General features: G+C 37.2%; 1 protein-coding gene across 1 annotated transcript in view; it reads left to right on the top strand.

The window, feature by feature from the left end:
- The window catches only part of AGBL1 (AGBL carboxypeptidase 1), a 922,430-nt gene that overhangs the window by 350,716 nt on the left and 545,683 nt on the right, over positions 1-26,031 (top strand). The window contains 1 exon segment of the mRNA XM_043981214.1: positions 17,588-17,768. Coding sequence (XP_043837149.1) covers positions 17,588-17,768 — 181 coding nt within the window.

Raw genomic sequence — 26,031 nt, 5'->3', positions numbered from 1 at the left:
GCCTGTATTCAATCAGATCTATTAAGCACATACTATGTGCTACACTGTCTTGAAAGCTCAGAATATAAGGCAAATGAGAGAATCAATGAGTTGATAGATACATATGTACTAAACAAAGTAGGTCATCTTGCATGGAGTTAGGAAAGGAAATATCTAAGGGCCTCATACAGTAGGTAATATAAGTTAAGTTTTGAAGAAAACCTAGAATTCTAAGAAGTGGAGGAAGGGAAGGAGGGGATTTTAGACCTTGGGGGCAGTCATTGCAAAGGTTTAGAAACAGGATAATGTGTTTTATGGAAGAAAAAAAGAAAGTCAATACAACTGAACCATAAAGTGAATAGAGGGGAGAAATAGGTAATATTGTCAGAAATGAGGAATGAAGACAGAATGTGAAAAACTTTAGATTCCAAAAAGAGTATTGTATATGTGATCCTAGAGATAATAAGGAGTTACTATAGTTGATTGAGAAGGGTTTGCAGCATGGTTAGACCTTTGATTTAGAAAATTCACTTTGATGCCTTTGCAGAGGATGGATTAGAGTGCAAAGTGATATGAGTAATATCTCTCAGAATATTAATAAATATGAACCTGCACCATATGGCTCTTCTATCTTAAGGTGCAAGCTGCATGAATATGGAGCTTATGTCTCTTACTTTATGTAAAGATACCAAAAGTATCTTTAATTAGAAAAATAATTAAAATTTTTTGGTGATCAATGAATGAGTGAATCAAAGGTGGAAAATGTATTGAGTGTTTACTATGTGCCAAGCATTGTGCTAACAGCTTGAGATGAGGAGGAGAAGGAAGAAGAAGAGGAAGAGGAAGAAGAAGAAAGAGAATGAAAGAAAGAAAGGAAGGAAGGAAGGCAGGAAGGAAGGTAGGAAGGCAGGAAGGAAGGAAGGAAGAAGAGAGAGAAACAGAGAGAGAAAAAGAAAAAAGAAAGAAAGAGAAGAAGGCAGGCAGGAAGGAAGGAAGGAAGGAAGGAAGGAAGAAAGGTAGTTCCTGTCCTCAAGGTCTTTATATTCTAATTAGAGGGAACAACATATACATGAGTGGTGGCTAGAGAAGGAATGTCTCAAGTATCACAGGCATAGTGAGTTCATCCTTCCTCAGGGAAACTGCCCTTTCTATCTTTCCAAGAGCAATGGCAGTATGATATTTACTTGCTTGCTGGGCACAGAGCAAGTACATGAAGGGTGGCAGGGTATTCACATGAAGCAGGAAGGTAAAACTGCAAGATGGCTAAGGAAGACAATGGAATGTGAAGAATGATCTATTGTGAGGGTCCAAGGAGGATACTAGATAGATAGATATAATGTATTGAGTTTGTACTCAATCATTAAGCAATAAAAATAAATCAGCCTGGAGTTCTAACCAAAGATCACCTTGACCCAGGCTATTCCCTCTACCCTTAACCTCCAACACACACTCCAACACATACTTGGGGCATTTATTCTGTCATCTGGTCCAGAGGTGCTAACCCAGAATTGAAGGTAGCACAGCAGAACGGATGTCAAGATGGTTGGAATGGACTGAAGGCCTGGAACAGATTGGCTAAAGATCGATCAGGCAACCACCAGTTGAGTTTGCATTGACTCATCCACCCATCCAAATAGTTTAGCCTGATGATGCAAGAGGAAAGATACTCAATGACACAAATGAAGTGGAAGCATGCATAGAAAAGTGAGTAGGCCTGGGTTGGATTGGGATTTACCTCTGTAACTTAAGCTGTATGACCTTAACTTCCCTGGTTCTCAAGTTTTCTTGCCTGTAAAATGATGGAGTTGAAATAGTTATTCTTTAAGGCCCCTTCCTAGCTGTAAAATTCTATGACATTAATCATAATATCAGTATTCCTGACACAACTGTGAATAAATTATTACTTTTCCTTACATCTGTCAGATATACACAATCACATCCGTACATGGACTTATCTTTAGGAGGATGGATCAAAGATCAGTTTTGGAGGTAGGAATACCTAAATTATGCTTCTGGATTGAGGCTGATTTGTTTGGGGACTGTTTTGTCACTCACAGCAGCTTCCTGTAGCTCAGTTGCCTCATTCGCAAATTTGGGATAATAATCAACAACTTAATCTATCTCTCAAGGATGCTATGAATGTGAATGAAATTTTACTCTGGAGGTTCTTTGTGTTCCAAATTTAAAACAGCACTTATCTCTAGCCCCCTTTTCCTTTGCACTAAACATAACTCTCAGAGGCAGAATTTTATGGTGTTCTTATCCCCAGTTAACCCTGTGCTGTAGACAAAATCATGCAGTTCTTTCTATTCTTTCTTTGTTACCCCTACAGTAAAAAACAAAACAAAATAAAACTAACAAAACTGGGTCATCCCCTTTGGGAATGGAGAGGATAAAGCAATGAACTGGCTTACACACACACACACACACACACACACTGTTTTTTAATTTTTAAGATTTCTGGAATCATATCCATATAATAAGTTCAATGGAAAAATTCAGCAAATTTGACAAAATGAAGAAAAAACAAAGACTTCCCTATTCCATAAATGAGTTTTTCAGATTAGAGTTTGCTGCCTTTTCTATGTTCTTTATAAAACACTGTGGGAGAAACACATCTATAGTTAACTAGCTGAGCAGAGTTGAAATTAACTAGAGGTAGGCGGTTCTCACTATATTGCCTGCTCCCAGCCATATTTCACTCCTTCTAAAGAAAGCTGTATTGGAACTCCAATAAAAAGCCTGTTTAAAAAGAAAGTAGCTTGATGAATCTGAACCCAATCAGTAGCCTATTTTCAGTTCTATAATTCCATATCAATTTCATTGTGGTGTTTGAACTTTGTTCATTTGCAGCATATTGAACAACAATGTTCCCAGCAAGAAGAAATAAAAAATAACATAAGCTCTTATAACCAGAATGAATACTCTGATTGTCTGGGCCAGTGGGTTGCTATTGCCTGGTATGCCTAGCACAATGTGGCATATTAGTCAATAAGCCAAACTCAAGCCATTGCAAAGACATCAACAGCATTCCTGTCATTTCTTCAGAGGGTCAGATTTATATTTTGTTTCACTGCAAATACACTGCAAAATGATATGTACAGTTTTGAGCATTCTGAAACAGTAAATGGCAAAAAATGGTGGTTTGTCACAATGACAAGCTGCGTTTTTTTCATTTCAGATGATTTCCTTCTCTCCCCCTTCTTGTGATTTAAGACAGTTTTGCAGTCACAATGCTGAGTTAAACTTATGGGATTGTACAGTTGTAGTGGCAAATAGGGCTCCTGAGAACCGATAATGGACAACAGCTGTAAATAGCACACAACACAAATAAAACATGTTCTTTTTTGTAATCGATGACTACAGTTTTAACAGTGCCTATCTCTGCTGGAGGTAAAGCAATATCAGCTAAAATTAACTAAATCTATCCCAGTGACTAAAAAAGTCCACAAAGTAGACCACAACTTAGTTCTTTAATCTCAGTATCACTGGTGGTAAACCTGTAATAAACAAATAGGAAGCCAGACACAGAAATTTAAAGAAATTCTTTGAATGGATTGGGTAACAGTCTAGGGAAATTTTCATTAAAAATTGAAAGATGGCATTATGAAATGCACTGTTCTCCAAACTCTATGAATGCCCCTTTATTCAGCAGACCAAAAGCTATTTTAAGTACATTAAAATAGTTTTGGCTTTAGGACTGCATAATACATGATGAATCAGTATTTCATTGATAGGAAGCAAGAAAAAAATAATAGGAACTAGTTTACTATAGCTGAAAGTTAATGGAGGGAAGGAAGAAGAGGATTAGAAAGGAAAGAAATGAATCAAAAGGGATGAAAACTACAAGGGACAGATGGGGCAATAGTGGTTGGAAGAGAATATTTTAAGCATGGTCTAGAGGAAACAGGAAAAAAGAAACTGAGCAGTGAGAAGTCAGAAACAGCAACTGATATTAAAACTTAAAATAAAATTTTGTTTTTACATATATTTTGGAAAATAAAATTCTATTAAAAAAAATTAACCCAGACTAAGAGACAGAATATAGGAAGAGAGTCATTTATTCAAATGTTGCTAAAAATAAATCCAGGGAAGAAAGTAACTACAGTACAAAATAACATCAACTCACATTCATGTAATGACAATAATTTACATTTCTCTAACACTTTGAAGTTGATGAGTATTTTCTTCAGGGTGATCTTCAATGGTAGGTATCTCAAATAGTTTCATGCCAATTTTACATAGATTGTTTTTGTTCTGGTCCTCTCTCCCAGAGCCAACCCTGCTCTATCATTCTGTGAGGTTCCATAGGAGTACCCTGAGGGGTTGGGGTGGTTCTGTTCTCTACTGTCATTTATTTGGGCCCCTACAAGCTGTTTTCTCCCCTTTGAGGTACCTGTGACCAGCCCTCTAGTTTCATTTAACCATTTAATATAAATTGGCTTTTACCAAGTGATATTCACTTCAAAGACACCCAAGAAAAAAAAAGTGAGGCATTTCATCCAATTCCTCCAGGGTATTGTTTCTTTATACCACCTCAGTGGAGGACTGGGGAAAGAGAAGGGATAAGACTCATAACTTAGCTCAGTTCCTACAGAGCATTGGTTCTACGAAGTTGATGTCTATATATGGCAATGCATGAATCCTTATTTGAGCTTTTACTGGCCTGTGGTCCCAAAGGTTCTCCCAAGGATAGATTTGTTCTTCCTTGATATACTTCCCAAGCTTGTACTCTGACTTCTATATTCCTAGGGCTAGCTCTCCTAAATTTTCAAAAGTCCCAAGTTTAAAGATTCCACTCCCTTTGTCAAACACCGTGAGCAAAAGATACAAGTGAGACAAAATAGGAAGTAACCGAAGCTGAAAGACTTTTCTGAATGTCTTTAAAGTCAATCAGAGTCTCTCCTTCAGTTCATTGTTAGCCAACCCAAATCATTTATAAAATGTTTACACACATTCCAAATTTCTTTAAGATTCTTTCCTAATATGTCACCATGATTCTCCCAGAAGCCATCTCCCCAGCTTCCTTGACATCAAGTCCATGAGGTCCATGAATGCACCAGAGCTGCTTTATATATATTTATGGAAATAGTTAGAGGAATAGATTGACTTGTCCATAGCTTCACAGTCACAGAAACAAATCTCAGAACTGAAATTCAAACTCTGTCTTGATTTGGAAGACTTTTCACAATTTCACACTATTTCTTCATCACTTTCTTCACAACTGGGAGCTACTGAAAATATAATCATTCCCATTATAAAATAACTGAAACATAGGAAATTAAATGATTTCTCCATACCTCCTAGATAATAGGGAGAGTAGCCAGAAATACAACCTGGATCTCCTTCCTCCAAATCTAATCCTCTTTCTACTATGTTATACTATCACTAATTAAGGTTAAAGGGGCTATGGAGAGTTCTACCAAGAGCTGAACAAGAACAAGGAAGCAAGAGATGCAACCAAAGCCTGAAGTTAAAATAATTTGGCTGGGCTAGTGGCAGACAAGACTCTATCTATAAACACCAGTCATGTGTTAAAGTATATCAAACGTGATTAAGTAACAAAACTTTGCGAGAAAATCCAGAAGTTTCAGTGAGGAAGCAAAGTGAAGACAATTGGAATTAAGAGTAATAGAAATATAGAAATATAAATGATATTTTATGGGACTATAGCCCCATAGCAGACCTCCTGGGTAGGAGAAAAAAATGGAGAAAAGACTGTAAAAAGGACACATAGCTGTCATGTTATATTTTTATAGTATATTTATATTGTATATTTATTATATTATTGTTGTATTTATTATTTTATTGACTTACCTTTTATCATTGAAAAGGTATCAGAAACAAACAGAAAACATATTGTGTACCTACAAATGAAAATATGTTCATAACACAGAAGTGTCATGGGGCGCAGAGCACCCCAGAATTTCTCTGGGGCACACCGAGGAATCTTCTCCTTGAGAAACTAAACCAGAGGACAGATAACGCCTAGAGGAACCAAATCGGACTGAGCTAGCTTGGGATTCCTACCCTTCATTCCGGTCTCCCTTACTCTGGAGAGATAAGTTTGGGTGTGGCTTCGGCCTTTGTGTTCTGAAGAGGGATCAGTAGCCACCCCTCACCCAATTCCTTTAGTCACTACCAGTGGGGGATGGTCCTCCACTGCTCACCCAATTCCCCCAGCTACCACCAGTGGGGGATGGTCCTTTCTCACTAAAGGAACTTTTCACGGGCAGATGGTCCACCCCCATCAGTCATCTATAAAAGTACCTTCCGGTCTCCTGTTCGAGGAGATTTGGTACCTCTGAGCCATGTGCTTTATGCCAAATCTCCCCATGAAAAGTCTAAGGATTTCTTTCATGGTTTCCCTCCCCCCACCCTTCCCTTCCCTTGGCCCTAAATAAACTATCACCTTGTTCTAACTAAGTTTTGTGTGCAAGAGGGTGTAATTCTTTAAAGAGGAATTCCCAAGAACCCCTCCCACCAACCCGTATCCCATTTTCCTACTATATCAGAAGTTTCCATTCCATCTTGGAATTCATATCAGAAGACAGTATAGTCAGTATAGTCTGGAACCAGTCTAGATTAGGCAATAATGAATACCAAAGGGTTTTGTTTGTTTGTTTTGTTTTTTAAAGATAAGAGTTACCTTAGCCTTAAATTTTATAGGAGAAGTTGATCTGGGAAGGATGGGGTATACATCTCCAACATACAAACAGAAATTATTCCATGGAGGAAGAAATGAGGGAGTTGTCTAAAGAGACTAATGTAGAAATCCAGTCAACTCACCAACCAATGCAGATTTTTTAAAAGATGTGTATAGTTGATTGAAATGGAAGCAAGTAATGGAGAATTAATGAAAAAAAAAAGAATAGCCCAGTCTTGTGAGAATACTTTCCATAGTGCTAAAGGTTAGAATGATCTGAAGCTAGTAATGAATGCTAAGGACAACAAAAAGTGTTTTAAGCTAGTTTGGAGAATAAAAGAAGACCCAAAAATGAATAAGACTGCTACTTAGGGTGGGTGGATGAGGATAACAGATGATAGTGTGAAAAAAGAACCACTCAACTCTTACTGTGTTTATTTTATTTTTTGCCAAGAATAGTCTTTATACTAAGAAAGGAAAAAAAATATTAACAGATAAATGAGGAGATGGCAAGAGAGCATCTGGATGTCCTCATTGAGTTCAAGTCACCACCCTAAAGTTTTACAAAAACTGCCATGTATTAAATAACACTACACACTATAATATGTAGTCTCCAAATGACCCTAGAAAATAGAAGAGGCACTATAGGACTGAAAATGGGCAAATGTTTCCTAATTTTCACAAAGGGGAGAATAATGGAGGCTGTGACATATAGGCCAATAAGTATGACTTTAATTCCTGGAAAAATTCTGGGATGCATTTCCTTCAAGACTTAGTTCAAGCACCACCTTTTTTTGGGGGAGAGGGCGGGGAAATAAGGGTTAAGTGAGTTGCCCAGGGTCACACAGCTAGCAAGTGTCAAGTGACTAAGGCTGGATTTGAACTCAGGTCCTCCTGAATCCAGGACCAGTGCTTTATCCACTGTGGCACCTCGCTGCCCCAAAGAACCACCTTCTTAATGAAGTCTTTCCTGGTTGCTCAAACAGTTAATTCTCTCCATCACTAACTACTTTTTATTTATTCTGTATATGTTTGTACTGCATATTCCTATACAGGTATGATTCACTCACCCTGATAGAATGTAAGTTTCTTAAGAGAAAGTGTTGTTCCTTTTTTGTTTTGTTTTTATGTTTCTAGGGTAATAGCAGAGTGTCTTATACATAGTAGGCACTTACTAGATGAACATTAATTGATTCATGATTAATGAGCATCAATAAAAGAAAGTGGTCATCAAAAAAAAATAAAACTAAAATGGCTTCATCTGTACTAGGTCACTCAATCACTAGAGGCATAATTGCCTATTTGACAAGAACGTCTGGGAAAACTGGGTAGTTGGGCAAAAATTAGTTTTAGATGAGTATCTTATACTAATATGCCACAGCTAGCTTCAATTAGCATAAACAAAATTATACCATGAGGAAAGTAAAGGAGAATGGAAGGACCTGATTCACAACTACTGTTGTTTGATTTCTTAATCAAACAACAAGCCCACTATTATCAATGAATCAATAAATCTTATTAATCACCTATTAGTTGTCAGGCACTGTGCTAAGCACTTCAGATACAAAAGAAGCAAAAGACAGTCCCTCCCATCAGACTTTACAATCTAACCGAGAAGACAACATGCAAACAAATGTATACAAAGCAAGCTATATACAGGAGAAATGGAAATAATTAAAAGACAATGCACTGGGATTAAGAGGGGGAAGGCTTTCTGTAAAAGGTAGGATTTTAATTGGGAAGCTGGGGAAATCAGTAGTCAGAGTGGAGGAAGTAGAATGTTCAGTCATGGGGATAAGTTAGAGAGAATGGCAGGAGCAGAGAGATAAGAGTGCCGTCTGGAGAGGACATCTGGACAGATGGAACAGCTAGGAGACCAGTGTCACTATATCAAAGACTACATTTAAGGGAATGAGGTGTAAGTAAGAACATTGGAAAGATACAATGGAACTAGATTATGGAGGGCTTTGAAAATCAAATAGAGCATTTTGTATTTTCTCCAGGAAGTAATCACTGGAGTTTGTTGATTGTGGGATTGGGGAGAAGGGAGTCACAGAATCAGACATGCATTTTAGGAAAACCACTTTAGTGACTGAATGGAGATTGGATTGGAGTGGGGAGAGACTTCAGGCAGGCAGATCCACCAGAAGGCTATTGCAGTAATCAAGGCATGATTTGATGAGGGCGTGCACTAGAGTCAGAGGAGACAAGAGGTTATATTCAAGAGATATTTCAAAGGTTAAATAGGCAAACCCTGGCAACAACTTGGATACAGGGATGGGGGGGGGTGGTAAGAGATAATAAGGAACCCAAGATGAAGCCTAAGTTGCCAGCCTGAGTGCCTGGAAGAATGATGTTGCCCTCCACAGTAATAAGTAAGGTAGGAGATAAAGGATGTTTTAGGGGGAAAGATAATGTATTATTTTTGGACATATTGAGTTTCAGATGTCTACTAGACATCCAGTTCAAGATAGTGAACAATATAAAATAGTAGGTAAAAAAAAGCTAATGAGATTCTAGGCTGAACTGGAGGAAATGCTGCCCAGAATGTTGGGGGTAATAATTTGACTGTACTCTGCCTTGGAGTACTGTGTTCATTTCCAGAACCACATTTGAGGGAGGACTTTGACCAGATGAAGCATATCATGAGGAAAGTGAGCAGGACAATGAGTTGACTGAGGCACGTCTAATATAATTATTGGTTAAAGGAACTGAAAATGTTAATCCTGAAGAAAATTCTTTATAGATAGCTTTATGATTTCTGCATAACCCTATTTAAGTCACTTCACCTGATTGTCTCAGTTTCCTCTTCTGTAAAATTAGGGTAATAATAACATCTAGCTCCCAAGGTTTTCAGGAGGATCAAATGAGAGAATATTTGTAAAGTTATTGGCAAACCTTAAAGTATTATGTAATTGCTAGGCATCATCATTCAAAGAACTGGCATGTAAAAGAGTAATTAGATCTTATTTTGTTGGGCCCTAGAGGACAGAATTATGAACAGTGGCTAAATACTTCAGGGTTGTACATTGAGGTTTAATACAACAAAAAACCTTCCTAACAACTAGAGCTGTTCAAAATTAGAATGGGGTACCTTGGGAGAAAGTGGCTTACTCCTCCTCACAGGTTTTCAAGTGGAAACTAAATGATCACTTACTGATATAGTAGTAGGCCTCCACCAGTCTATATATGTGTGTATACACACACACACACACACACACATATACATATACACATACATATACATATATAATATATTATATATACACATACATACATATATTTTGGGGGGCGATGAGGGCTAAGTGACTTGCTCAAGGTCACAAAGCTAGTAAGTGTTAAGTGTCTGAGGCCGGATTTGAACTCAAGTCCTCCTGGTGCTTTATCCACTGAGCCACCTAGCTGCCCCGCCTCAATGACACCTTTAAAAATTCTTATTAAGATTTGGATTGGACAAGATGCCTCTGAGGTGCCTTCCAACTCTGAAATTCTGTGATTCTTTAAGCAGTATACCGACATCTTTCCTATGAGCGTAAAATTTAAACCTTCAGAATATAGTAGCAAGGATGAAAACAAGCATCTGTTAAATGCATACTATGTTTCAGTCACTAGGCTAAGCACCTTTCTTTTTTTTTAATTAATTTATTTTATTTTTTCCAGTTACATGTAAGGGTAGATTTCAACATTCATTTTCCTAAGATTTAGAGTTCCAAATTTTTCTCCCTCCCTTCCTCCCTCCCTTTATTACCCCCTCCACAAGACAGCAACCAGGTTATATATGGACAATCCACAAGTGTTCTTTTTATCAGTTTTCTTTATGGGGGTAGATAGTAAGCTTTGTCATTAGGCCCTTGTGGTTATCTTGGATGATTGCATTGCTGAGAGTAGTTAAGTCATTCACAATTGCACACTGAACAATACTGCTGTCACAATGTCCTCCCAGCTCTGCTCACTTCACTATAAATCAGTTCATGAGTCTTTCCAGGTTTTTCTGGGATCATCCTGTTTGCCATTTCCTATAGCATAAGACCATTCCACCAAAACATATACCACAGCTTCTTCTGTTATTCCTCAATTGATGGACATTCCCTTGATTCTCAATTCTTAGCCACCACAAAGAGTTGCTTTAAATATTTTTTGTATAACTTTTCCCCCTTTTCTCTTTTTCATGATCGCTATTGTTAACTGTTTCCCTTCCATCCTATTGCCTTGCCCATGATATTTATTCTATTATCCATCTTCTTTCATTCTAGCCCTCTTCAAAAGGGATTTGCTTCTGTCTGTCCCCTCCCCCAATATGCCCTTCCATCTTTTGCACCTCTCTCTTTATCCCCTTCCCCTCCTATTTTCCTTCAGGGTTAGAGATTTCTCCACCCAATTGAGTATGTAGGTTTATTCCCTCCTTGAGCCAATTCCAATGAGATTGAGGTCTTTGAACCAATTCTGATGAGTGTTATGTTTATTTACTGCTCAGATTAAATAACTTACTCCACCCAGTTGGGTGTGTGTGTGTGTGTTAATCCCTCCTTGAGGCAACTCTGATGAGTTTAAGGTCTTTGAGCTTTTTTTGATGAGGGTAAAATTCATTTACTGCCTTGCTCCTCCCTCATCTATTCCCCCACTCCATAAGCCTTTTCCTATTTCTTTCATGTAGGATTTTACCTCTGCCCTTCCCCCTCCCCCAGTACATTCCCCTCACCCTCAATTTAACCCTAGAGATGTCATCATGGGCCAGCTACATGACTCAGTGGACAAAGCATCCACCCTGGACCTAGGGGGATCCCAGCCAGAACCCAGCCTCAGACACAAGACAGTCACCCACTGCATGACCCCAGGTATGTCCCCAACTCCAATGTTTTATGGTTCTCTAGGGTCTTGTATTTGAAAGTCAAATTTGCCATTCAGTTCAGGTCATTTCATCATGAATACCTAAAAGTCCCCTTTTTCACTAAAGTCCCATTTTTTTCCTCTGAAAGATTATGATCAATTTTGCTGGGTAGGTGATTCTTGGTTGTAATCCCAATTCCTTTGCACTCTGGAATATCATATTCCATGCCCTCTGGTCCTTTAATGTAGAAGCTGCTAGATCTTGTGCTACGCTGACTGGGGCTCCACAATACTTGAATTCATTCTTTTTGGCAGCTTGCAATATTTTCTCGTTGACCTGAGAGCTCTGGAATTTCACTATCATATTCTTAGGAGGTTTCTTTTTGGGATCTCTTTCTGGAGGTGATTGGTGGATTCTTTCTATTTCTATTTAGCTTCTGCTTCTAGAATATGAGGCCAACTTTCCCTGAGAATATCTTGTAAGATGATGTCTAAGATCTTTCCTTGATCATGGTTTTCAGGTAGACCAATAATTTTCAGATTATCTCTCCTGGACCTATTTTACAGGTCAGCAGTTTTTTCCCAGAAGATATTTCACTTTGCCCTCTATTAATTTTTTATTAATTTGGATTTGCTTTATTATGTCTTGGTTTCTCATAAATGTCTTGGTTTCTCATAAAATAGCTTTTGTTTGTTCAATGCTAATTTTTAGGCAATTATTTTCATCAGAGAGCTTTTGTACCTCCTTTTCCATTTGGCCAATTTGACTTTTCAAGCTGCTGACTTTTTTCTCATTTCTTTCCTGCATCACCCTCATTTCTCTTTCAATTTTTTCTTCTACCTCTCTAACTTTATCTTTAAACCCTTTTTTGAGCACCTCTATGGCCTGAGACCAATTCATATTTTTCTTAGAAGCTTTAGATATAGGGATCCTGATGATGACATCTTCCTCTGAGGGTACACCTCGAACTTCCTTGTCACTAAAGAAATTTTCTATGGTCCTTACCTTTCTCTCTCTACTCATCTTGCCTTTCTTTTATGTAGCTTTTAGCTCCTTAAAGTGGGGCACTTTTTCCAGCCTGTAGTATCCCAAGCTTTAGAAGTCCTAGGTGGTATGATTTAAGGAGGAGCAGGTTCTTCACTCACCTGGCCTGTTCCCTGGTCTGTAGATAACTCCAGACCAACTTGCTAATCAACCAGCTTTGTGTATTGTGGTTGTCAGCTCCTAAGAGTCTGTGCTCCTCCCCCACCTGTGACACTGCTACTCAAGCCTACCTCCTGGTTCCCAGCAGGGGTGGAAAAACCCAAGTTCTCCCTCAGCACCAGCAGAGACCCCTGTAGTCTACCCCCCCCCCCCCCCCGCCAAGGGCTCTACCCTCTTACCAGACTGTGAGCTTGGTTCCAGATGACACTGGTGCTGCAACTGATTCAGCGGCTCTGGGGGTCTCCTTCTCTGGTGAGGCCTTCCTGGGACTGGTTCTGTGTCAGGGTGACTGTGGGGTTGGGCTCCACTACTGTCTCAGCACAGCAGCTCCCTCCTTCTGACCTTCCAAGCCTTTCTTGGTTAGAAGATAATTTCAGCACATTCTTCTGTGAGTTTTGCTGCTCCAGGCATTGTCGTATGGCATTTTTCTAATGTTTTTTGGAGTGATTGTGTTCAAGAGCTCACTGCCTTCCCTCAACCATCTTGTCTCCACCCTGGAAGTTTTCTGTCCTCATTTCTTTTTACCTTTTCCTTCTTACAGTGTTTTTTGACCTGGTAGCTAGAATTATACAACAGGCACTTGCTTTCATAAACCAACAGATGACAAAGTCATTTCCTACAAATAAAAACCTTAATGTATTCTTGAGAGATGGAAAACAAATTGTGCTAGAACTGTTACCCAATAGTTTGTACCTCCATACCCAAAAAATACACCATTTTAAATATATATCATTAAACTAACTACTCCTAAGCTCCAATCTTTACGTAATGAAGAACTTTCAAAATACAAAGATCTAGGAGAAGAAATCAAAATCATGAGGGAACATGTTGTGATAACAATACCTCTATTATTCTCTATGCTACTAAACCAAATGTGCTTTCAATGATCCTACAGAAGATGGGCTTAAATCTGAAGATTTTGATTTATTTATAAAGAGCAGTTATTTAAATCTACCTGGACAATAGTCTGCAAAACATTCAATACATATAGCTAACATTTTGTAATAGCTAACATTTATATAGCACTTAGTAAATGCCAGGAATCATCCTAAGTCCTTTTTAATTATTATCTTATTCTATCCTCACAACAACCCTGAGAGGTTAGGTGTGATTATTGTCTCCATTTTACAGTTGAGAAAATTGAGACAAACAGTTGAAATAACTTGTTCAGGATCACACAGCTAGTAAGGGACTGGGGTTTGATTTGAACTCAGGTCTTCTTTACTCCAGACCCAGTGGTCTATATAGATGCCTAGTAATAGCAGGATAGCAACCCATGCCAAGATTACTTTTACATGAACTCTTTTGAAAAACAAAAGAGAATGAGAGTAAATATAATAAAAATAATAATTCATGTTCATAGGCACCTAGGTGGTATAGTGAATAATGACTTGGAGTCAGGAAGTCCTAAGTTAGAATTCTGCTTCAGATTCTTCCTAGCTATGTGACCTTGGGTAAGTCAGTTAATTTCTCTCGTTCCCAGTTTTCTCTCTTGTGAAATGTGGTAATGATAATTCCTGTCTTTCAGGTTTGTTGTGAGACTCAAATGAGATAACATGTAAAGTGCTCTGTTAACTTTAAAGTACTATAGACATGCTAGGTATTATTCTATTATTATTAATATAACAATCATACTAATAAGGTACCTTTTAAAGTTGGAAAAGTATTTACATATATCATTTCATATTAAGTGCTTAATAACATATAAAGGTTAGTTTATTTTCTTATCCTATATTTATGGCTGCTGAGTGAAGAGACACATGCTAGCTCTCTGCTTTTATACCCAGGCAATTCTTATACTACAGATTGGCCTTGATTCTGATTTCTACCTTATTCTAAGTCTCTATGGTTGATGTGACTGGATACAGATACACACACACACACACACACACACACACAAGGCCTATGTGGTACAATAGAAAGAACATCAGAGAATCTAGACACCTGGGTTGGAAGAGGCCAAGCTATGCCAATCATTACTTATAAGAGGGCAGACAAATCACAACCTACCTTGGAAAGATGGGGCAGCTAGGTGATGCAGTGGATAGAGCACTGGCCCTGGAATCAAGGATGACCTGAGTTCAAATTACCTCAGATACTTACTAGCTATGTGACCCTGGAAAAATCACTTAACCCCGATTGCCTTAAACATCCAAGGGTCCTCTCCAGTTGTCCTAATGTATATATTGCCACTGGGCTTAAATAGCTCTGGAGGAGAGAGTCAGATTGGTGATTTTGCATAGCCCTCCTCACTTAAATCTGATTCACTGCAAGTCATGACATCACCTCCCAATGTCATGGTCTTCTTCAAGAATGAAGGAAATAAAACAACAATCCAGGAAAGATAACTGGCTTTGGAGTCTGCAGACTGGATTCAAATCCCAACTCTGATAATTAATACCTGACTGGCATTGATTTATCACTTTACCTCCTATGTCTTAATTTCCTTACATATAAATGAGGGGTTATACTATATGACATCTTGGGGTGGTGGTGGAGCCAAGATAGCAAAGGAGAGGCTGTGACTCCTGCAAGCTTCAGATAACACACATACACTCACTCCAAAAGAATGCCATAAAACACTTCCAGAAAGAGATCCTAAGAGGAAAAATTCCAGGAATATTATAGCCAAATTTCAGAGATCCCAGGCCAAGGAGAAAATATTGCAAGCACCTAGAAAAGAGGAATTCAAATACTGTGGGGCAATAATACAAGATCTAGCAGCATCTACATTAAAGGACCAGAAGGCATGGAATATGATATTCAGGAGGGCAAAGGAACTGGGACTACATTAAAAAAATCACCTACCCAGGGGGCAGTTAGGTGGCACAGTGAATAAAGCACTAGCCCTGGAGTCAGGACAACCTGAGTTCAAAATCCAGCTCAGACATTTGACACTTGCTGTGTGACCTTGGGCAAGTCACTTAACCCTCATTGCCACACCAAAAGAAAAAAAAAATCACCTACCCAGCAAAACTAAATGTAATCTTTCAGGGGAAAATGGGACTTCAATGAAAAAGAGCTTTCAGGCATTCGTGATGAAAAGACTTGAACTGAATATAAAATTTCACCTTCAAATACAAGAGGCCTAGAGAAGCATAAAAAGGTAAACAGGAAAGAGAAATCATGAGGGATATTAAAAGATTAAACTCTTTACATTCCTACATGGAAAGATAATACTTCTAACTCATAAGATCTTTCTCAGTATTAGGGCAGCTGAAAGGAATATACTTAGACAGAGGGCACAGGTGTGAATTGAATATGAAGGGATGATATTTGTAAAGCATTTATTTTTTTAACCTTTTTTTTTGGTTTGTGTGGCAGGAAGGATGGGGTGGCTTATGTCTGGGCCTGGATATAGGCTCAGGGCCTCTTGGGTCCGGGACTGGTACTTTGTCCACTGTTTCACCTAGCTGACCAGTGATGACATCTTCACAATAAAGTTAAGGGTAAGAGGAATGCACGGGAAGAAAGGGAAAGGTAGAGGTGGACTGGGGAAAAGTAGATCACATAAAAGAAACAAACAAAATGCTTATGGAGGGGAGGGGAAGATGGGGAAGGGAATGGGGGAGTGAGTGAACCTTATTCTCATCAGAATTGACTCAAAGAGTGAATAACATACACACTCAAGTGGGTATAGTAATATATTGTGCCCTGAGGGAAAGTGGAAGGGGAAGAAAGGGAGGGCAGATTGGGTAAGGGGAGAGTAAAAAGCAAAACACTTTTGAGGAGGGATAGAGTGAAGAAGGACAATAGATAATAGAGTAAAAATCAAGGGGAGGGAATAAGATGGAGGATAATACAGTAACAATAGTAACTGGGAAAGAAATTATAAGCAGGATGATATCAGAAGGATGTATGAAAAATGCAAACCATCAACAGAGTAAGAACTGATGGTATCTGAATACAGATTGAAGTATAATTTTTTTTTTGTTAGCTCCTTTTTCTAAAGTTACTTTGTCTATTTTCTTTTACAACCTGACTAATGAGAAGATGCTTTGCATAACTGCACATGGATGATTTATATTGAATTGTTGGATTTCATAGGGAGGGGCAAGGAGGGAAAGAGGAAGAAAATTTAGAATACAAAGTTTTAAAAAATCACTGTGAAAATTATGATGAGCAGGAGGAGTACAGAGAAAACCGGAAGGACTTACATGAACTGATGCTGACTGAGAGGAGCAGAACCAGGAGAACATTGTACACAGTAACAGCAACATTGTGTGATGAATAATGGTGATAGATTTTTTTTAAGCAATGCAGTGGTCCAAAACAATTTCAAAGAACGTCATGATAGAAAATGTTCTCAACCTCCCGAAAAAAGAACTGTGGTTTATGAATGCAGATTGAAACATACTGTTTCTACTTTTGGGCTGTTTTGTTTCCTTTTTTTTTTGAGGTTTTTCCCTTTTGTTCTGATTCTTCTTTAACAATATGACTAATGCAGAAATATGCTTAATGTTATTGTACATATATAACCTATATTAAATTGCTTTCTGTCTTGGAGAGTAGGGAGGGAAAGGAAGGTGGGAGAAAAAAATTTGGAACTAAAAAATGTTGAAAACTGTCCTTATATGTAAGTGGAAAAATAATAAATAAGAAAGAAAAAATATAATATGTGACATCTGAGGTTTATTCTAGCTTTACCTCTATAATCTGTGTCTCAAGTATTTTTGTACAATCTGCTTTTCCCCTTGTGAAGAAAGTAACTTGTTGACCTTCAAGTGTTTCATAAACATGTGCTAGTATTATCTAGGTCAGATATGTTTTTAGGAATTTCCTATCTGTACACATCTCCATCAAAGCCATAGTTATAACAGTAGGGCTCTAGAAACCAAGCCATTTTAGATTATCTGTCTGTCTGTCTATCTATCTATCTATCATCTGTCTTCTGTCTTATCTATTCATCCATTTATTTGTTTTATTTTCAGGACAGCGTCCCTATCAAGTGATTGTGGCTCGAGTTCATCCAGGAGAGAGTAATGCTAGCTGGGTAATGAAGGGGACCTTGGAGTTCCTTGTAAGCAGTGACCCCATTGCTGGTCTCCTGAGGGAAAGCTTCATTTTCAAGATTATCCCTATGTTGAACCCAGATGGTGTCATCAATGGCAAGTAAGTCAGACACCTCTCCCTGTGCAGTTTTTACGTCTCCATGGTAATATCCCACTGGATCCATCTTTTAGACCTGTTGTAACTGACCCTACACACTCATGGCTGAGAATACATTCAATTGGGCCCATGAAAATATTCTTGATCTATCTCAAATAGCATATAGGATTTAGGTACATCTATGTCAGGTTTATGATGTCTCAGATAATCATAATGTATACTTTATCTGATTTCCATTTCATTGTATTCAGCTCAGTGATATCACATTCGTGACATCTTTGTTGATGTAGACAGTTCTGTAGATGCATTATTCTCCTCTCTGAGTGGACAGGATATTATATTGAAGAAGTATAGGACAGTTTCTCGACTCATCAAAAAATATCCCCTAAATACAAATGAAGAAAGATTATATCTAGACTTTCTGTAGTCAGTTTTAGTAATGACATTTCCTTTTCAAGCTCTTTTGATGGAAAACCAGAATTGTCTTTCTGTTGTTGAAACAGTGGCCAAATGATAGAGGTCATACAGTAAGACAACAGCACTGGCAAGATTATATTGGGCAAACATCTTTTTCATGCCTGGCTTCCTAGACAACACAGAATCAGTTCATGTGGCTGCTGAAGTGGGTCCTTATCAATAGAGAGAGGCTTACTTATCACAATTACAGTAACTCAGCTTTACATAATGAACAGTGCATTGGAGTGCCACTCACTGAGTTTGCTGACTAAATGTTCAAGTGTTTGAGAGTAGCAGTCTGTATTCCTAGTAAATCTTCCTGTTTTCCATAGGAGGAGTATAAGTCATACTTCAGTACCTCATCCTGGTATACTAGGTTCTAAAAGGCTATGCCAGTGAAGGGCAAGCTCTGAAAGGTCCTACCAGGATGGGAATGCAATTATATAGGCCTGGAAATGTTTAGGGAAGGCCATTGCCAAATTGGTTACAGAGTGGTGAATTCTACCAAGATGGAAAGACTATTATATGGGCCTAGAAAATAGATTATGATCTGATGAGATATTTGAGGAAGGCTATTGACCAGGTGGGTTAGAGGATGATGAATGCTGGGGACACAGCATTTATCAGAGATGACCTCTTAGTGGAAGGATTAAACATGCCAATATAATAATTAATTCCTGATGTATTGACATTAAGAATATATGTAGTAGTAATTAAGTAAGATATATGTGCATGTGTGTGATCATTGTATTAGATGTTAAAGTGGTGGTGGGGAAGGAGTGAGTTGCATTCCTTTCTCAGGGTTTTGGGCTTCCTTTTTACTCTTAAGTTTGTCCCTCCATCAAGTAGTCCTCAGTTAGTTGTTCAGTGTTACCTTTCCCATAAAAAGACAGAAGCTAAGGCTAAACATTCCCCTGGGAAGTGAACAGAACCCAATATTAGCATAAAGTCTAAAGTCGGTAAGTAGGCTGGGGAAATGAACAGACAAAAAGAACAACAACAACAACAACAACAACAACCAAAACTAAAAGCTACTATCATGACAAAGAAGCTCAAGACACAAATTCAGAAGATAATGACTTAAAAACATCTACAAAGTAAAGACTCAAAGGGATAAAAATGGAGATTAGACACAAGTCTAAGAAAAGCTCCTCGAAGGCTCAAAGAAAGATATTTTAAAAGAGTTAAAAAAAATTAAAACAAGAGTGGGAGAGAAAATTGTGGAAAGAAATGAGAACTATGTAAAACATATGAAAAGAGAATTAATAGCTTTATTAAAGAAGGTCTCTGGGCAGATGGTTGGGGCAGTGAATAGAAATGTTGGGCTTGGAGTCAGAGGAGGACCTGAATTCAAATACAGCCTCAGACACTCATTTGTTGTGTGATCCTGGGCAAGTCATGTAACCCTATTGGCCTCAGTTTCCTCATCTATAACATCAACTGGAGAAGGAAATGTAAACCAGACTAATATTTTTTGGCAAGAAAAATCCAAAATGGGAGCAAGAAGAGTTGAATATGACTAAATGCAATTGGAAAACAACAACAAAAGAGGTACAAAAACAATAGTGAAAAAAATAACTATTTAAAATTTAGAATTAAACAAATGGTAAAAAGAGGTACAAAGACTCACAGAATAAAATAACTTTAAAAATTAGAATTGGCCAAATGGGAGCTAATAACTCCATGAGATAATCAAAAAATAATAAAACAACAACAACAATGGATCAAAATCAAAAGACTGACAAAATAGGAGAACATAACGAAATATCTCATAGGAAAAATACTGAACTGGAATATAGATTGGGAAGAGATCATTTAAGAATCAATAAATTGCCCAAAAACTATGAACAAAAAAAAGGGAGCCTAGACATCATATTTTAAGATATTAAAGGACACCTGAACATATATCTTAGAAGTGGAAGGCAAAGTAGAAATTGAAAAAAAAATCCACTGATGACCACCTGAAATCAATTTTCAATATAAAAGCTCCCCCAAAATTATAGCCAAAATCCAGAACTTCCATGTCAAGGAGAAAATACTCCAAGAAAGAAAAAATTCAAGTACCATGGAACCATAGTTAGGATCACACAAGTTTTAGTACCTATAACTATAATGGAGTAGAGGGCTTAAATGATGATATTACAGACAAAAATTGATATTTAATAAAATAGAGGGATTTCAAACTTTCCTAATGGAAAGACCAAATCTGAATGGAAAATGTGGCATTCACACACAAGAGGCAGGAGAAGCATAACATGGTAAATATGAATGAGAAATCATAAGGGACTAAACAAGGTTAAACTGATTACATTCACATATGAAAAAATGATACACCTAACTCTTCAGAACTTTATCACACAGATATTATGCTGCATAGCATTTATACCATAGAGGAGAGAATAGAGGGGAGGCAGGCAACACTTCAACTTCATTCTCATCTGAACTGGTTCAAAGAGGGAAGAATACACATACCCACACAGTTGGGTACAGAAATTCATCTTGCCAAACAGGGAAGTATTAGTAAAAGTGGTTAAGAGAAATGGGAGGTGGTGGTGGAGGGGAAGGTACAGGGGGAGTAGGTTAGGAAGACAGGGGTCAGAAGCAAAACATACTCTTGGAGAGGGGACAGGGCCACAAGAGAAAACCAAGTATAAAAGAAAAGGATGGAGGGAAATACATAGTCACCAACCATAACTGTGAATGTGATTGGAATGAACTCATACTTAAATGAAAGAGGATAACAGAAAGGGTTAGAAACTAGAGTCCAACAATATGTTTTTCTATAAGAAACACACTTGAAACAGAAAGATATACATTAAGTTTAGATATGAGACTGGAATAGACTATTATGCTTCGGCTGAAGTTAAAAAAGTGAGGGTGGTTCATGATCTCAGATCAGGGAAAAGTGGATCCAATTAAAAGAGATAAACAGGGAAACAATATTTTATCAAAAGATATAATAAATATTGCATTACTATCAATACTTTACCAATGACATAGCAATCCAGATTCTTGAAGTAAAAGTTAGTGAATTAAGAAAGAATTAGTAAAAACTATAATAATGGGGGATCTTAATTTATCTCTCTCATACCTAAATACATTTAATAAAAAAATAAACAACAAAGAAATTAAAGAGATGAATAGAATTTTAGAAAAGTTAGATATACTAGGCTTCGGAAAAAATATTGAATAGGAATAGAAAGTAGTATTTCTATTTCTTAGCTATGCATGGAACCTTCACAAAAATTGACCATGTAGTAAGTCATAAAAACCTTACAAATGCAGAAAAAATAGAAATATTAAATGTTTTTAGGACCACAATTCAATATAATTATATTCAACTAAGGGCCTTTGAAGTATAGATCAAAATTAATTGGAAACTAATAAGCTAATGCTAAAGGAAAGAGTGGGTCAAAGAACAAATCATAGAAACCATCAGAAATTTAATTAAAGATAATGATAATAATGAGACAAAATAGGCAAAAATTTATATCTCTAAATGCATACATTGCTAAAAGAGCAAAAACAGATCATCAAATTGGCCATCCACTAAAACTAAAAAACAAACAAACAAAACCTAGAAGAAATGAAAAAACATCTTCTATTAAACACAAAATAGAAATCCTAAAAAAACAAAGGAAATGTTATCATATTGAAAGTAAAAAAGTAAGAAATCCAGTTGTTTAAAAAATTTTTTAAAAATTGATAAATCTTTTGTTAATTTGATTAAAAATAAAGAAGAAAACAAAAATTACCTGTATCAACAAATAAAAATAGTGAAATCACAAGCAAGGAAGATGCAATAAAAAAAAAAATATTAGGAACATTTGTCTCCCAACTATATGCCAAGAAAACTAACAACATAAATTAAAAAGATATTTATTTATAAAAAATGTTTTCCAATGAACATAACAGGAAGTATACTTAATAAAAACTGTATCTTAGAAAAATAAGTTGAATGAACCATAATGAGGGCTCCATAAGCAAAACAACTTCAACAACAACAAAGTTCAGATAGATTTATAAGTGAATTGTAATAAATGTTTAAAGAACAATTTAATTCCAGTTCTATATAAATCATTTGAGAAAACAGGTAAAGAAGGGCGTTCCATCAAATTCCTTTTATTACACAAATGTGATATTAAAGCCTACACCAGGGACATCCAAAAGAGACAAAGAAAACTATAGACTAGTTTCCTATATGAATATTGTTGCAAAATCTTTTGAAATTTAGCAATGAAAAATCAACAATATGTCACAAAGTTGATACACTATGACCATCTTGTATGGATTCCAGGAATGCAGAACTTATTCAATATTAGGAAAACTGTAAGCATAAATGACCATATCAAAAACATCACAAGAAAAAGAATCATATGATTATTTCTGTGTAGAAAAAGCTTTTGACAAAAACTATACATTGCTTTAAACACTAGAAAGTATAGAGATAAACTGAGCTTTACTTAAAATGACAAGTAGTATCTAAAACTAAGAGCAAGCATTATATGTAATAGGGATAAGCCAAAAGCATTTCCAATAATATCAGAGGTGGAGCAAAAATGTCCATTATCACCATTATTATTCAATGTAGCTTTAGGAATACTCATTGTAACAATACGACAAGGAAAAACAATTAAAGGAATAAGCGTGGTTAATGAGGAATCAAAATTATCACTGTTTATGGATGATCTGATTATTTACTTAGAGAACCCTTGAGAGTCAACTAAAATACGAGTGGAAACAATTAGCAATGTCAGCAAAGTTGCAGGATATAGAATAAACACACATAAATCATCAGCATTTCTGTTTATTACCAGCAAATCCCAGGAGAAAGAGGCAGAAAAAGAAATTCTACTTAAAATAACTATAGGTAATATAAAATACTTGGGAGTCTGTCTGCTGAGACACACATAGAAATTATATGAAAACAATTACAAAACACTTCACATAAATAAAGACATTTAAATACCTGGAGAAATATGAATTGCTTGGGGGTAGACTAAGCCAATATAATAAATGTTACAATAATACCCAATTATATTTACTTACTCAGGACCATACCAACTCAAATACCAAAGAATTATTTTATAGAGCTAGCAAAAATAATTTTAAAATTCATCTGAGGAACAAAAGGACAAGAAAGTCAGAGATTCACGAAAACAATGTTGAAGGAAGGGGGGTGTCTATTCTTGCTTCTCCTTCCTTGTAACTCTCTATGACAACGCATGCTAATGTGTAAATTTGTTTTGCATTATAAATTTGCATTATTTTGTCTAAGCTCTTAACCTAACTTAGATAAAAAACTTTAAAATCATCTGAATTCAGTTAGCACTAGGAGAAAAAAAAAAAGGACATTCAGTATACAAGTACAAAAAAAATGAAAATAATTAGTAAAATACTTAGAAAGAATTAGTAAAATACTATACATATATTCTACATGGATTAGGGTCTTATCCTGGAATAAATAATGGAGGAAAGACTTTTTCCAGAACATCCGGTAGCTAGGTGGCGCAGTGGATAAAGCACCAGTCCTGGATTCAAGAGAACCTGAGTTCAAATCCATCCTCAGACACTTGACACTAGCTGTGTAACCCTGGGCAAGTCACTTAACCCTCATTGCCCCTCCAAAAAAAAAATGCTGCTTCTTTTCCAGAACTTCCTCAAGATAATGGAGATGGTATGTATAGAAAACGTCTCCCTCATACCAAAATGAAAGGATGTCCTCAAGGCACATGTAATACACATACTACTGAAAGAGGAGTCATAGAACCTGTTTCTAACCCTGATTTGTCACTTACTACCTGTGTAGTGACCTGTTCAAGTTACTTAAAATCTCTGAACTTTAGCTTCAATCACTTATGAAATGAAGAAGTTGGACTAGAAGACTTCTAGAGGTTTCTTCAAATTCAGGCTAGGTAGAACAATGGATAGAGCACTGGTCCTGGGAGCCAAGAAGACCTGAGTTCAAATCTAGCCTCAGACACTTACTATCTATGTGAGTCTGGACAAGTCACTTCACCCTTTTTGACTGTTTTCTCATCTGTAAAATGAGCTAGAGAAGGAAATTGCAAACCACTCCAGTATCTTTGCCAAGAAAATCCCAAATAGTCTCACAAATGGTTTGAATATGACCTAAATAGTACAACAACAATCATCTTAAATGCTGGGGCTTGGGAACAGCAATTCATGGAGCTTCTGAATCCTGATTAATGCATCTGCCTCATTACACTGTCTTGATTGAAAAAATGTCATCCCTATCTCTCTATATCTCTGTTTCTGTCTCTCTGTTTCTTTCTGTTTCTTTTTCCGCATCTGTCTCTTCCTCCCAGAGTTTGTGTTCAGCTTCCCATAACTAGACTATACTAACACTGCTTCCTACATCCCTTTTCCTTCTAAGGCTGGCATCATTCAACCCCTCCATAAACCAACCCCTTTTGCTCCCTCCAAGTCCCTGTCACCATTCTGACACAATTACCCTGTATCTCAGCACACAGTTTCATAGAATTTCAGTTCCTGGAAACTTCAATCAGGTTTCTCTTGAGGCATATAGTCTCATGGAGAAATGCAAATTCTTCCCTTTGGATGTGCTTATTCCATAAAAGGATAAATCCATACATTTCTAGGGTGATCAAATGAAGAAGAGATCGTCATTTCTTCTCTTTGCTTTTGACAAAAAATGTATCTCATTTCAGGTAGATCAAAATCATTTTATATCTCCTTTCTCATGCAAGTCCACATCAGTGTGGCCCATTCTAGCAAGACAGCCCCCCAGAATGCAGAGACTCTATCATTACTTGATTTAATCTCTGTTGGAAATTACCTGTTGAATACATAGTATAGTGCTCAATACCCCACTGACACTAAGTGAATACTGATATATGCCTTAGTACAGTTGAGATTTGAAGAGAAAAAATTGAATCTTGTCCAGTGGAAATTTGATTAGATCCTGAATATGTTTGAGGATATACCTATCACCTTTTCATTTTCTCTTGATTAGAATCTTCCTCCTGTCCCTCCATTCCCTCCTCTTTTTTACCCTCCTCTTGGTAATAATGCTGTTAAGTCACATGGCTCCATTTTGAAGTCTCACTGAGAAGTCCATCAGGAAAACTGGCTTAAGGTTCTTATGACTCTGCATGTCCCTGTCAGGCACACATTTTTAATGAGCCAAGCACCTTCAAATCCTTCCAAGCTGGACAGATTTATTCCTCTAAGGCTAATGTTAGATCACGTGGTTAAATGCTTCACCAATCTTCTCCTGACTCCCCATTTCCTATTTGGCTTTTGAAGCGACTGAGTACTGCCTCTCCCTTTTCTCCCTCCATCTCCCTCCCTCCCCCGTGTGGAGTTCCTTCTGAAGATGAATGCAGAGACACTGCAATTGTTGGCAAAAGAGAAGGAGGGAGACAGATAAAGGAACAGGGAAAAGGGGAAAGGGGAGAGCAGGATGGCTTCCAGGTGGTCAGCCTCCTTTTCAGATCCACATGGTACACTCTAGCCCTGCAGGGATGTTTGTAAACCCAGCAGGGCACCGTGTATTAACACTCTGGGAGCCTGTGTGGTAACAAGCTGAACACAGTCTATGTGTTGACTTTGGCTTAATATGATCTGAAAGTTCCTGGCATATTCTGTTCCCCTTACACAGATAAAACTACAGTAATGTGATAATACGCTTGTAGTAGGATGCTACCTGGTCAGTGTATAATTTTAAAAGAACAACTAGAAATGCCTTCTGAATCTTCTTCTGGAGGATTTATGGGATCTGATCTAAAGCTGTGGAGTTGGTTGTATATGGAAATATTTATTTTCT

This window comes from Dromiciops gliroides, chromosome 2, assembly GCF_019393635.1.
Source record: "Dromiciops gliroides isolate mDroGli1 chromosome 2, mDroGli1.pri, whole genome shotgun sequence".
Classification (NCBI taxonomy): Eukaryota; Metazoa; Chordata; class Mammalia; order Microbiotheria; family Microbiotheriidae; genus Dromiciops; species Dromiciops gliroides.
This window is presented reverse-complemented; position numbering and strand designations above follow the sequence as displayed.